The following is a 13,607-nucleotide window of genomic DNA, read 5'->3' as shown; positions in this document are numbered from 1 at the left end:
AAAAACTCTAGAAAATTTCATCAATAAAAATATTGTCAGTAAAATCTGTGACATTAAAAAATAATGTATACCAATTGAAATTTACAGACATATGTGTATAGTCTTGTGAAATGTAGAGGTGAAAAGACACACCAATACACCTCATTACCACCACGATGCAAAGTAGAGCAGAGAACAGAGAGACAAACAGAAAGTAAGAGTTACGACATCTGTCTACTAAGGTACATATGTATATGATCTTTGCATACAAATATTTCATGATTATAGGGGTCAATTGTTAACATCCAGAGTAAAGGCATCCATTGTACCATGTTTGGTTGGATAAATTCTGTATGACTCTTTAAGTTGAGCAATATAAAACTTATCATACAACTGATGAGTTAATTGATAGAGGATCTTACACAAGTTACCAATTCATAAGATTGAGGAAACAAGGCAAAGAATGGTTAATTTTTTACTGAACATACTGAGTCGTGAGTTTCATCAATCTTATATGAAAACAAAATCAGTTGATCAGTAAAATATTTTCACCAATATTTGTTAAAATATGAATTTGTGCAGACAGAAATTGTCACAGAAATTTGAAATGGCAATAATCTCACTCCATTCCAGTTTGGCTTTGATGTCACAATATATGTAAACTAGGTAATGACATCACAATTGAGTTGATTTTGTTCCACTTAGTGTTATAACACACAGGTTTTAACAAAATATAACTGGGGAGTTAATTAATATGATCAAAGTAAGTATTTTTCCATAGAGTTATCTCCCTTAGTTTTAATAATTTCTCAAAGATTTGCTGCTCACAGGTGTCTTTGATGTTTGCATGTTCGATCTAACTGGCATCATCTCAGGTCTTACACAAGAAGGAATAAATGTAGCTACATAAATATATATTTTTGTAAATATTTTCTGTATTCTTACCACTTGATGTTCTTTTAATCTCCAAGAAAAATTTCTGACTTGATCCATCATTATTCAGTTCTATACGAATGTTTTTGTCCATTGTACGCAATCCAAGTAGACATTTCACTGCAAATAGATCATTGAACCATTAATATACAACATAAAATGCTTAAATTAATAAATTCATATACTACTTATCTACAAATATTGATATTGATGTCATATTAAATTGAAAGAACCATCAAAAACCATCAAAAACTATCAAAAACCAAAGAAAGGAATTACGTACAAACATTTAATTTCATAACAAACTTGAATTCATAATCCCTGGAATCTGCAGTAATCTGATATCTGATTGGTTAGTGATGGTACATAACGGTATATATATATATATATCAAAAAAAGTAATTGACAATCCAAGGCGTTACATTTTGCACAACCAGTTTCACTGTTTAGATATACATTACTTGCATTCTGTCACCTTAACATTTTACAATATATATTTATGTTCAACATTGTGGAGAGTTGAGGTTCATTGGGTTATTGTATAACCTCCCTTACAAATAACTGTTCCGAGCATCACTTACCTACGGGTATTCAGATATTTGATAAACTCATGAGGTATTGTTAACGTTTTCACTAAAATTACCAGTTACTGCAATAGCCACAAAGTCATGTACAGTGTAACCTGTCTAAACCGGATGTCACTGGGACCAGACTATTTGGCCGGTTTACACAGGTATCCAGTTTAAAAAGATTGGTAATAATCAACACCTGAGAAATGGGTTTTGACTTAAATTTAAAACAAAGAAAATGCACATCTAGATTTTCAATTACTTCAACAGAGGAAAAGTCACCTGTTTCCCGATCTGGATGTATTTTTACAAGTGCAAAATAATCAAAAACAAAGTTTTTAAGCCTGATACAGATTGGCATTCTTAGATCTGTATCAACTGGACACTCTAAAGGCACGCGTGCACTTTATTTTCTGAGAATACATTTGAAAAATATTCACAATGTGAGATGGTAATTCTTTCAGAGTGGTGTATAGTCGTCAATCACATCAAGATGCCAATTAAAATTACAGGTAAACAACAACCGTTGGCACTTCAATCAGTGACATGGTCGTCACCCTGAATAATCCGTAATTGTGAAAGTGTTTGTTTAGGTTGTTGCTTGTTGAGAAAACATGACAGTCGGTTTGGTCAGGTCGATTTTAAAAGTACCAGTTTTGACAAGTTATACTGTAGTTTCATTTTGTAATTTTATATGATTAATTTTAGGTATATTTGGAATTGAAATATCTTGCAAAGTATAACATCAAAGATATGGCATTTTAAGCAAATTTGTGATTCTGTGGAATTGTCACACTTTAATACAAAGTAGTACTACAGAATGACTTACCACCTTGTCCTTTCTTCGGCACATCTGTAATCAAAATATTCAAGAATTAAAACCTTTCTATGTTTTCTTAACATATAAATAATGACAAAAATTACAAAAATAACTTGAATGATAGAAAATATATATCTACGTGTATGTGAGAATTAATACTATAGTAACTAGTTTTTCATAATTGCAAACTACCAACTGATTACAAGGAATCTCTTATGCAGTGTTCAACTCTCTAAATGTAATTGGGCCACGGAAGATATGTCACACATGCATGCACAAACTGGTTTCTTTTGAAGAATTAATAGAAGACTGGCGATTAAAGCCACACACCAAAAACCCAAAGTTGATCAGACATACCGATTTGAAGGATTATGAAGCTTAGCTTAATAAAGTTTTATATCTATTAAAAAAAAACATAGAGAGGCTTTGATGAAATGATGAAGATAAAGATTTCTTATTCTCTGTAATTTAAGCTAGTTTTGCATTACACTAGTATTTAAATTCATTAGTACAATCCTATTTTCAACCCAATATACACTGTACAAGTTAAAATATTTTTACTTCAGTTTTGTAATTGTAAAATTGGATTATACTACTTTATACTGTATTTCAAAGATAAAAATAACTCAACGAAGTGAAAGAATTCTGAGCTCTTAAATAATCTTTTCTAACAATGAAATAAAAATGATTACAAACTGACTGGGAAAAAGAAATGACATGCTGTCCGTGTTGTGAAGGGAACTTTGTTGTACACTAGTCTAGATAGTAAACACTTTATCAGTAAACAATGTTGTAAATCTGTACATATGCTGACTTCAACTCAATTCACTCTATGAATCCTTGTTTACCTGATCACCTGTTCCTAATGCATTATACATTTGGGGAATGAAACGTTAACTTAGACTTTGATTTTTTGATCATCCACTCACAGGGGCATGTCTAGTCTTACATTAAAAAACAGCCAGAAATACCTATATATAAAGTCTATGATGTCATCCTGTTCCTAAGCAATAAAACAATCGCCTGAAGATGGCCTAGAGGCCTGAAAGCGCTAGCGATAATGTCGTGTTGGTTTTCTTTTATTTTTAAAGTCTTTATATACAGGTATCTCTGCTATTTTTTTATATAAGACTAGACATGTTTCCGTGATCCACTCCAATTACACAACACAGAGACAGGCCAATAACACTCAACTTACAAATCACACTACAAACAGGAAATGATCTGAATACTGGTAGACTCTTTACCATGACACCACTAGGGAGCAATGTCCAAGGGTGATTGTTGTATCCTACTAGATACACCAACTCTTTACCATGACACCACTAGGAAGCAACGTCCAAGGGTAATTGTCATATCCTACTAGATACACCAACTATTTACCATGACACCACTAGGAAGCAATGTCCAAGGGTAATTGTCATATCCTACTAGTTACACCCACTATTTACCATGAAACCACTAGGGAGCAATGTCCAAGGGTAATTGTTGTATCCTACTAGTTACACCAACTTTTAACCAAGACACCACTAGGGAGCAATGTCCAAGGGTAATTGTTGTATCCTACTAGTTACACCAACTCTTTACCATGACACCACTAGGGAGCAATGTCTAAGGGTAATTGTTGTATCCTACTAGTTACACCAACTCTTTACCATATGACACCACAAGGAAGCAACGTTTAAGGGTAATTGTCATATTCTCAGTCATGTAATAATGAAATGAAAACAAAACCTGACATATTTTTAAATTATAATCAATTTGGTAAAAAACAATATACTGTAATCCTAATTTACCATAGCATCAAAGAGTTCCATTACTGTAGTGGATTTCAATTTCTGCTCTATAGAACTACTTTGCATGGGGACTTGAGGAAATTATCTTGCAATGGTATTACCTGTAGTATACTGTAGCGTACTGTCAATAGGGAAAACAACCTCCAGGCAAAGATCCTCTGCTATCAGACAAGGAACTCGTGTTGAAGAGTATAAAAATATACTGAAAGTTAAATATCACAGACACATTAAACACAGAAGTTACACATTGTTCAATGACATACATGAATATTTCTTCTGTAGCAGCAAAAAAAATCTGATTCTTTTGAGATTTTGTATCACGATAAAAGGCTCAATGGGCCTGTATTGTTCATATGCTATGCAGCTTATATTATGAAGAGAAAATTTTGTTGAAGGATTTAATTCAATGACTTTCAAAGTTCATTTGGGTCATGGATGCTGAACCCAAATTAAAACCTTTTCTTTTCAATTGTTATGTATATCAAATATTATTGCCCTGGTATTTTGGAGGAAATAATTTGAAAATATTAGCACATTTGACCCCATGAACCTAATGAACATAATACAGTAGTCATTTACTTGAAAAAAAATTTACAGGCCAAACTCTCAACATGCTTTTAACGAAATATCATGACCCTGAGCCTTTTGCATATTCAGATGATTTTTTTTTTTTTTTTAAAGATTTCACCACATTTGACACACCAGTGACCTTGAAAATGGGTCAAAGTAATTTGTTCAAACAAACTTAGTAGTCCCTTCATCCCAGCATGCTATAGAAAAAAAAACATCATTATATGATGCCTCTTGGATAGGTCATTTTATTCTTACTTTAAAATATGAAATTGTTCATTGAAACAAAGTTAATAGGCCTGCAATGTATAACAATCACAGCATGCTTTTGGCTATATAACATAATCCTTGGCTTTTTCAATATTCATTAACAAAAGGCCTATAGACCTTAACGGTCACCTGGGTCTAAAACATGTAAAATCGTCTATGCATTTACAATGTACTTTATTTTTGACCTACTTTTGACCCCATAGCAAGGCCTTTACCTTGACACATTTTCTGATAACTTTGCATTGAGAAAAGCTAGCCCTGATCAAATTCCAATGAAATTGAAACAAATTATGCTCAAACATGTCAGTTTACTGCACCTTAAGAACCTTCCATCCATGAAGAGTATTTCTTGAGAAGATTTTTTAAATATCTGTCAATTTGACCCCTTTAAGCCCGCTTCTCAGGCCCCTGACGGTTAGGGACCATAAAATTTACAATTTTGGTAAACCTTCAAGGAAGGTTTCTAAATTTTTTATAAAAAGTAGTTCAAGAGTTAAATTTCATAAAAAGTAGTTGAGAGAGTTTTGGAGAAGAAGTCGAAAATGTGAAAATGTTCACTAACAACAGACAACAGAAAAAGCTGGAGTGGAAAAGGTCACCAAGCTTCTCTAAGGTGACCTAAATATATCTCATCTAATGTTTCAGGCAAAAATCTTGGCAGACCTGTAGATACTGGATTTGAAAATTGTTTGCCAATTAAGGTTTATCTCTGTCATCAGCCCTTAGTTTTTTGTGAAGTGCTCAGCTGAATTCTAATAACATATTACCTCTCCTATTTTTAAAAATAGGATCTAGAATAGACATATAGAGGCCAACATTATTAATCTCGATTTTAAATATGGTCTTAATATTCTAAAGACAGGGGCCAAATAAGCTCATATAACTATATATCGCTATAAGCTCATCTGGATGCAACATAAAATCACTAGGTCTACATGTCCTGATTTACACTAAAGAAAATATCAAAAGTATCCCAAATTTATTCCATTAGATCTTTCAAATGATACAGGTTTGTAGTCACTATACTGTATCTTTCAATTGGTTGATAATTGACACTTAGCAATTCCAGAAGTCAAATAAAGGTCAAATCATAATTCAAATTTGTACGTGTCTTGCAAACAAAAGAATCATAGAACTACTTCTGGACAGTCAAACAAACACCCTCAATTAGGTCAAGTGAAACACCAGAGTGCGCAGAAATTTATTATGACTTTTTCTATACATGGAGTAGAGAGTATTTTTGAATACATGTACATAAATGCATGTACAATTTGTACTTACGCATGATCTCCTTTTCTTGAAATCAGACAAATGTAACGGTCTAATTTGCCTTCTGCATTTCCAAGTAGCATCTTCCCTCTTAGACAGTGAGCCAGTTAAGGATTAAAATAAACTTTATTTCATTCTAATATGTATATATAATTACAAATGTTTACAATGACACAGTCAAAGGAATAGGATCCGGAAACAACTTTTAAAAACTTGTATTAATCTGTTTCCAAGAAGGTTAAGGACTAATATGGGTGAGTGTACTACAAAAATTACATTATACCTGTATCTATATCTATATTATCATTACATTTAACAAAGACGGAAAATGTACATTCAGATTAGGATTTCTGGCTTTTAACCAGCTGAGCTTCATGAAATCTGTTAATTATTAGTAGTGTATGCATGCACACGGTGGGCTGCGGTGGCCGAGTGGTTAAGGTGTCCTGACACTTTATCGCTATAGCCCTCCACCTCTAGGTTGCTATAGGCCGGTGGTTTTTCTCCTGGTACTCCGGCTTTCCCCCACCTCCAAAACCTGGCACGTCCTTAAATGACCCTGACTGTTAATAGGACGTTAAACAAAACAAACCAAAGTATTTATGCACCCAGTCAAGTCCAAACATATAGAAATTCATAAATATTTAATATAATTTTAATATAATACGAACATGGACTTATACCATATACTTATATCAAAACCTTTTGTCATTTGTTTAAAAGGATATGATAACACATTTCACATTTGGTTCTAGCTTCTTCTGAACCAGAGATACTGCTGCGTCTGATGACATATTTACTTTTGTTGTAAAATCTTCTTTTAAAACTTCTCATGCACATCAGTTCTTGTCCAAATTGGTTGAAACCGACATGGTGCAGAATCGACCAGGAAACAAATTACCGTGGACCGAGCGGAAACTGAATTTTCTCGATTCTACTCATATTTAATATTTACCTCATGAATGCCCATACATGTATATCACTTAGGTTATACATATCTTCAGAGTCAAATTGTGTCCAAAAATAGACGTTGAAACATGTACACCGCTTTATAAGAAATGTTCTCCAGTCCACGATATATTTTAGAGATGCAAAGATATATTTTAGAATAGAATAATCTTTTATATTGGTGAACAACACCAGATTGATATTCAACTGATGTTCCCGTTTATTACATGTGGATTTAAATGTGGAAAGTAACTATTGATCGTAGGATTTAAGATGTGTTAAACATTCAGGTATTCGCAGACCCGTCCTTGATTATGTGAAGTTAAGAGTTAGAAAAGACAACCTTTCTATCAAATATTTAAAACATGTTAGCACTTCCCATTGGCATAACGAAAGGCAGTTATGTATTAAAGAGTCCATTAATTGCCACTGCTTTGGTATGCAGTTGTTTTCTCTCTTCTACAACTGTTAAAACCGTCTGCACCAAAACGGAAACAGGAAATGGATTATTTTCGTTGACATCATTGAGGTTTGTTTTCGAATTATATTTTTCAATTTCATCTTCTTAAAAGAATTTCATATCTGACTAAAATGTATCATCAAATTTTTATTTTGAACATATTAATATGGTTTGTTTGATATTTTAATCTTAAAATTAGTAAATACGAAAATAAAATATTAGCTCCGTCGTTATTGTCTAACGCGTCCAAGGCGACAGACACTGGCGGATTTATAGATGACATGTGCCGGGAATTGTGCTCTCCTTCATGACAGTTTGATAAGACGGTAAGGAATGCAATGCTCAGCATATGGATAGAAGTTTTACAAAAATGATATATTGATAATATTTTTATTAGAAGTATGTGAGTTTTAAAACTTGTTCTACTTTATAACTTTATGGGACAAAGGTATTGGCTCATATCCAAACGTTATGTATAATAAGCCTACTGGTACCGCTCCGCTTGTGGAGACAAAGGGAAATGTTAATACTTGTATACTGATCGAGGACATATTATTTGTAAGATCTTAGTATGATTTACTTCAGTGTTCAGTTCATAGTTTATGTAGGTTTTAGCCTTGTACAGTACATTAGTGGGCTAGTTATTCACACATTGTCTTGATTGGCGATGCAGAGAGCAAACCTATCCTCAGAGACGGCCCTCATAGATGTACTTGTTCTGTAATTTGCTCTGTATATACATGGAACTTGTCAAGCTGGCTTAAATAAACTACATGAGTGTAAAATTGGAGAGTATAGGTAATCTGACTACAAGGGCATGTCTAGTCTTAAGTTAAAAAATAGCCAGAAATACCTATATATTAATATGTTTTAATATAACACTACAGTAGACATGCCCCTGTGATCTGACTACCTTGTATGCTAGTTTGAATTATCCTTTAGCCTATAATGTTGGGATGTCACTTTAGAGAACAAGAGGTTGCAGGTTCGAGTTTCAGCACTGTCATGCTAATTTGTTATTACATCTTTCTATTACAGATATCGATCTTATATCATGATTTATTAATAATTTCATTATTTTATAATTACACATACTAGGTTGCCTAAAAAGCCCAATTTAGGTCTGTGATACTTTTGTAGATCCTAAGTTATTTAATGTTGTGTGTAACCAATCACCACTGATACATATATATATTTTCATGCTTGTATAGACAGTCTTTCTATTGGTCCTTAACTGAACTGTAGCAAAACGTCCAATCTAAACATGCATTTATGTATATTATGCCTTCTATATATGCACAATGCTTTAATTTCATCCCAGCTACAAAGACAATAACAACAGTAATATCCTGACAGCGACACAGATCAAACCATAATACCCGGAAACGGGGTGCTCTGAACAAAGCCAGGATTTACAAGACAACCAACCAACCTATTTTAGCTACCTACAAATGTCTCTTGCTATTTTTTGGTTATAACGAAAACTGATATAAGTCTAAACTAGATGACAACAATATGTACTTACAGTTTAGGTATTATATATCGCATTTAAACAGTCCAATCACTAATTAATTCACACCAAATTGATGATAATACATGTATTTAAACACAAAACACTTTGCTTCATCATTTTACCGCTTCAAGTGACCTTTCTAACATGGCAGTATTTGTGGTGAAAAAAATATGGAATGTGTGTATCAAGCGAAACAAATATGAAGTACAAAGAAAGTAGCGTTTCGTTTGTTTTTGTTTTATATTTCATTTTTGCATTTACCGGATCACCATTTTCAATCAAAGTTGTTACCGGAATGAAGCCTAAAAATGTAAATGATCGTGATTGTGTGTCTCTGATTGCTATATTTGTGGGTTTAATGATGGATTCCTAAAAAAGAGGTAATATCATGACCTTGTTAAACTCTTAAATGTAATTTAATAGCTGTTTGATATAATCAAAATCCTTACTTTGAACATTTGACATTCTGCACAGTGTAAATCCGCCTTGGGAAATTAGAGGTTACACAGCGCCCCTCATAAGTTTCTCGCCGGGTAATCCTCTAATGTTTTTGGGAGTACCAACCAACCAACAGTTGGCTGATATAAAGTTCAAACATTTGACAAGTTTCATTTGTATGATGACTAAGTAATTATTTTATTTCAAGTACATCTACATGATTATTTCAGGTAGATAACTGCACAGCATTGATCTGATGTCTATAAATTTGTATACAACTTAACTGTATCACTTTATAGTTGATATTTCATCTTATATTCCAGAGAACTATTTGCCAGGGAATCTAGGGTGACCACCAGCACAAGGTGTGCTTGCTGCCTGGCTGTACATTCGTTTCATTGCCATAAATTTGTATAAAATTTTACACAAAAATGGCAGCAGAAACGGCAAGCTCTCGGGAACAGGCAAAACATTATTTGTCCACACACAAAATCCCTCAGATGTTTGAAAGCCTTCTGAGTTGCTTGATGCTAGAAAGGCCTGATGATCCTGTCATTTATATTGAGAAAAAGATGGCAGAGATTAAGGAAGTTGGACTAGAAAACGTCAACTGGGAAACCTTTGTATACCATCTTCATCCATACCGGGACATTGTCAGACGAAGGCATGTCCACGATGGAAGTAAATTTGATAAAGAACGTGAGCTTGATGAAACATCAAAATTAGAAATTGAAAGATCAAAATCTCTTAGTCGAGGAAGCGACTACAAACCTGAAGTTTTTCAACTAACAGAGGCGGCTCAATAACAGAATACACATAGAGATGTGTTTTGAACTGTGTATCAATAAGAAAATGAGTTGATTTTTTATATTTAAGATGTTCATGTCAGTCGATTTTCACCTCAGGCATCTGTTTATTTTATCAAATAACTATTGAGAGGTTTTTAGAACATGCATTACAAGGTGATGCCAGAAATGTAGGAATCTATCTGGAGATACGTTATATGATTACACGTACGATAGTTAATAAAAAAAAAAACAGCTGGATTTATTTTGATAACCACACTGGTTGAAATCTTTTTTTCACATGAAATATTCTGATGTTCATATTGTTTATGTTTCACTATTCTCTGGTCTTACACTCTTTCAACAGGTATTTGTGTCATTTGTGTTAAAATGGAGAAATTTTTCTGTTTAAAAAAATATCTATGTGTAAATATGTGTCATCGATGTGAAATACAGAAGAGTCAAGATTGGTTTTGCAGTGTGTGTTTTTACTTTCATAGTAAGTAATCTAACTACAAATGAACCAGCTTATGCAATGTTTTCACACTTTTAATCAATCAGAATAGTTCTGTAAAAATTATCATCTCTGACTGTATTCCAGGGACTTTTATTTTAGATATCAAATATCATTTTTTAGTGGGACATTTCTATAAACAAAAATTCAAACTTTACAAACTTGCTATTGTCCGAGTATATATATTTCCTGAACAGTTTCAATGACATTTGGAATATATAATTACTGCAATTTCAAGGTACAGATAATATGCATGGTTATAAACTTGTAGGTTGGTGCGGGTACATGTATATTAGAATAAGTTGTAACTGGTTCCGTTATTTAGAATCAACAAAATATCTTGGTCTACAACTTCAGAATGACATTTTATTTACATGTTAACAGTTTTTGACAATGAGTTAAAATACTCCAATCAGCTTTTTGTTGTAGTTTAATATGATAATTGGATCATATTACCTGAAATCTTTTTAAACCCAGATTTTGTTATATCTAATATAAATTTTAAAACTACATATCAGTTTTTCGAAGTGAAAATGAAATCAAAATTAATCTAGGACTATGTTCTTTTATTCAGTTAAGATCATCTAAAATTTAATGTTAAAGTTTGTATTCAGTTAAGATCATCTAAAATTTAATGTTAAAGTTAGTTGACCAATGATATAATGTAACTAGTGGTATAAGATGTTTAGTTATGTATCTAGTATGTAGATATTCAGTATCTTAGGTTAGATTTTAGTATTTGAATGCAAGACTTACAACTAGATAATCAGGAATTTGGAGAGGAGCATTAAGATTTGAGGGTCAATAATGAAGAGAGATGGAAGCTATGTCAAACATTATCTTCTATATTTGACAATCTTTGTATATCTGAAGAAATTAACTAGTCTTTTATTATTGAACATTTTTTACTTGCATCAATTTTTTTTTTGTATAATGATAAGTATGACTGAGAGAGCATTGTTTCTTGCCAAGATAACAAGATTGCTGATTTTTTACAAGGATTCTGTGGGTAATTAAGATACATGTCTATGATATGTCATACAACTTTCATACAGCATTTTTTTGGGATGTCTGCATTAACAGAATCCCTAAATGTGGAAGATGTATATAAAACTGACATGGTAGATTATAAGTGTGCTATACAAGTTTTTGAAGAGACATCAGAAACTAAAATTTTGTCAGGATTTTATGCATTGTAAATAAGGTTAATGTCTACTTTTATATTGTTTAAATTTTTAATTGAAAATTAAAATGTTATTATATCAAACATAGGAATTTAATATTTAATCATGTTCATATTACTTTCAATACAGTTTGTTTACAAGTCTATCACAATGAAGACAAGTTTTTTCATTGATTTTAGTGTAAGTTAAATGATGTATTACTTAAACTGAAGCAGTGATTTGGGGAGTTACAAGCATTGGTAACCATTGAAAAGTATGCCAAAAATCTATACATGTACTTTATGCTGCTAAAACAGGGTGTGATAATGATGTTTTTAAAGAAGTTATGTTTATGGCCATTTTTGGCTTTACACTGCAGGAAACGGACATGTCTAGTGACAATGATCCTAAGATATCTAAAGCAGACAATGTGTTTTAATGTATTGGAGGTGACCGTCCTGATGTACCATATACACATAGTCTGATAGGAGTTAGATAGATGTAAATGGTGTTATGACAAAATATGTCCAGATGTCACATATATAGAGTATTAAAACTAATTGTAAATCAATTTTTGCCAATTTTTAAAAGATAATTTCCAGTTCATCAGACAATGACCATCAATCTTGGATAGGTTTTTAAATTATATATAGGAATGTTCAGTATGACTTGTCTATTTTATGTTTGCTTTTATTGTGATAATATTTTATCTATTTGTAATTTTTGATAACTTTTTTGACATCGCTGTGATAAACCAATGGGAGGAGATGATTTAACTTTGTGATAAAACTAAGGGAAGCAATTTTTCCACATGATGGACATTAGAGAGCTAGTTCTTCACCGTTACCCATCAGGGGAGATAATTCACTGCTGCTGTGACATACACAAGCTTTCTTTTTCTGTCATCGCAATAAGGTTTCTTGTTTCTTCAACATTGCCACTAAGTTTTAATAATACAGAGTGTGCAATATACATCAGTCATGCACTTCATAAGATAACTGTCACTTTTATGGTCGAGAGATTCTAGAAATTTTCATTTTATTCTTTGAATTCTTTATCAGAATCGAGACCGGAGCAGTCAGAAATATCTTTTTATTTTTGTTTATTCTATGTCCCTTTCCTTCTGCAATAATTGTAATTGATTTTTTGTGTCAATTATGTTAAAAGTTTGTATACAGTATGTATATATATAAATGTATGTTTATTTCATATATTTTCTTAAACCAGTGATCATATTTTGTGATTTATAAAATAAACATTTAAACATAATGTCTCTTTTGTTTGAATGTTTCTCCATCCAATATTTAGCTTAAGTAATTGGTGAGTTTGATTCATCCTTCAATCTTGACATGGGTTGTCCTAAGTAATTTGGTTTCATTCCATAGAAATACCCCTTCACGCTTCCATCCCGTCAAACAAGAGTAGGTAGTTTATCAAGTTAATGATATGATTTGTTGTTCATTTGTTATAAATATTGCATCACTGATTCTAAGAAGATTTCTGAAGGACATATGCTACCTTACAATGACATGTGTTGTATATTTCTTCACAAAAGAACTTAATTGGTTAGTTTAGACGTT

The 13,607-nt window shown here is 32.3% G+C and overlaps 1 protein-coding gene and 1 long non-coding RNA gene across 2 annotated transcripts in view; one reads left to right on the top strand and one right to left on the bottom strand.

Annotated features, from left to right (window-relative positions):
• Positions 1-6,299, bottom strand: part of LOC117327728 (inositol polyphosphate 5-phosphatase OCRL-like) — an 86,752-nt gene extending 80,453 nt beyond the window's left edge. The window contains exons 1-4 of the mRNA XM_033884856.1: positions 6,219-6,299; positions 4,199-4,299; positions 2,311-2,334; positions 925-1,032 (exon numbers count right to left, since the gene is read on the bottom strand). Coding sequence (XP_033740747.1) covers positions 925-1,032; positions 2,311-2,334; positions 4,199-4,299; positions 6,219-6,289 — 304 coding nt within the window. The 5' untranslated portion in view covers positions 6,290-6,299. The remainder of the gene's footprint in view (positions 1-924; positions 1,033-2,310; positions 2,335-4,198; positions 4,300-6,218) is intronic.
• A 1,546-nt stretch (positions 6,300-7,845) lies between these two features.
• On the top strand, positions 7,846-12,543 carry LOC117327727. The gene is made up of 2 exons (XR_004532712.1): positions 7,846-7,940; positions 9,889-12,543. It is a non-coding gene; the product is annotated as an uncharacterized LOC117327727 (long non-coding RNA).
• Positions 12,544-13,607: the final 1,064 nt, after the last annotated feature.

This window comes from Pecten maximus, chromosome 5 (assembly GCF_902652985.1).
Source record: "Pecten maximus chromosome 5, xPecMax1.1, whole genome shotgun sequence".
In the NCBI taxonomy this organism is placed as follows: Eukaryota; Metazoa; Mollusca; class Bivalvia; order Pectinida; family Pectinidae; genus Pecten; species Pecten maximus.
Note: the sequence above shows the minus strand (reverse complement) of the source record. Positions and strands in the feature narration are given on the sequence as shown.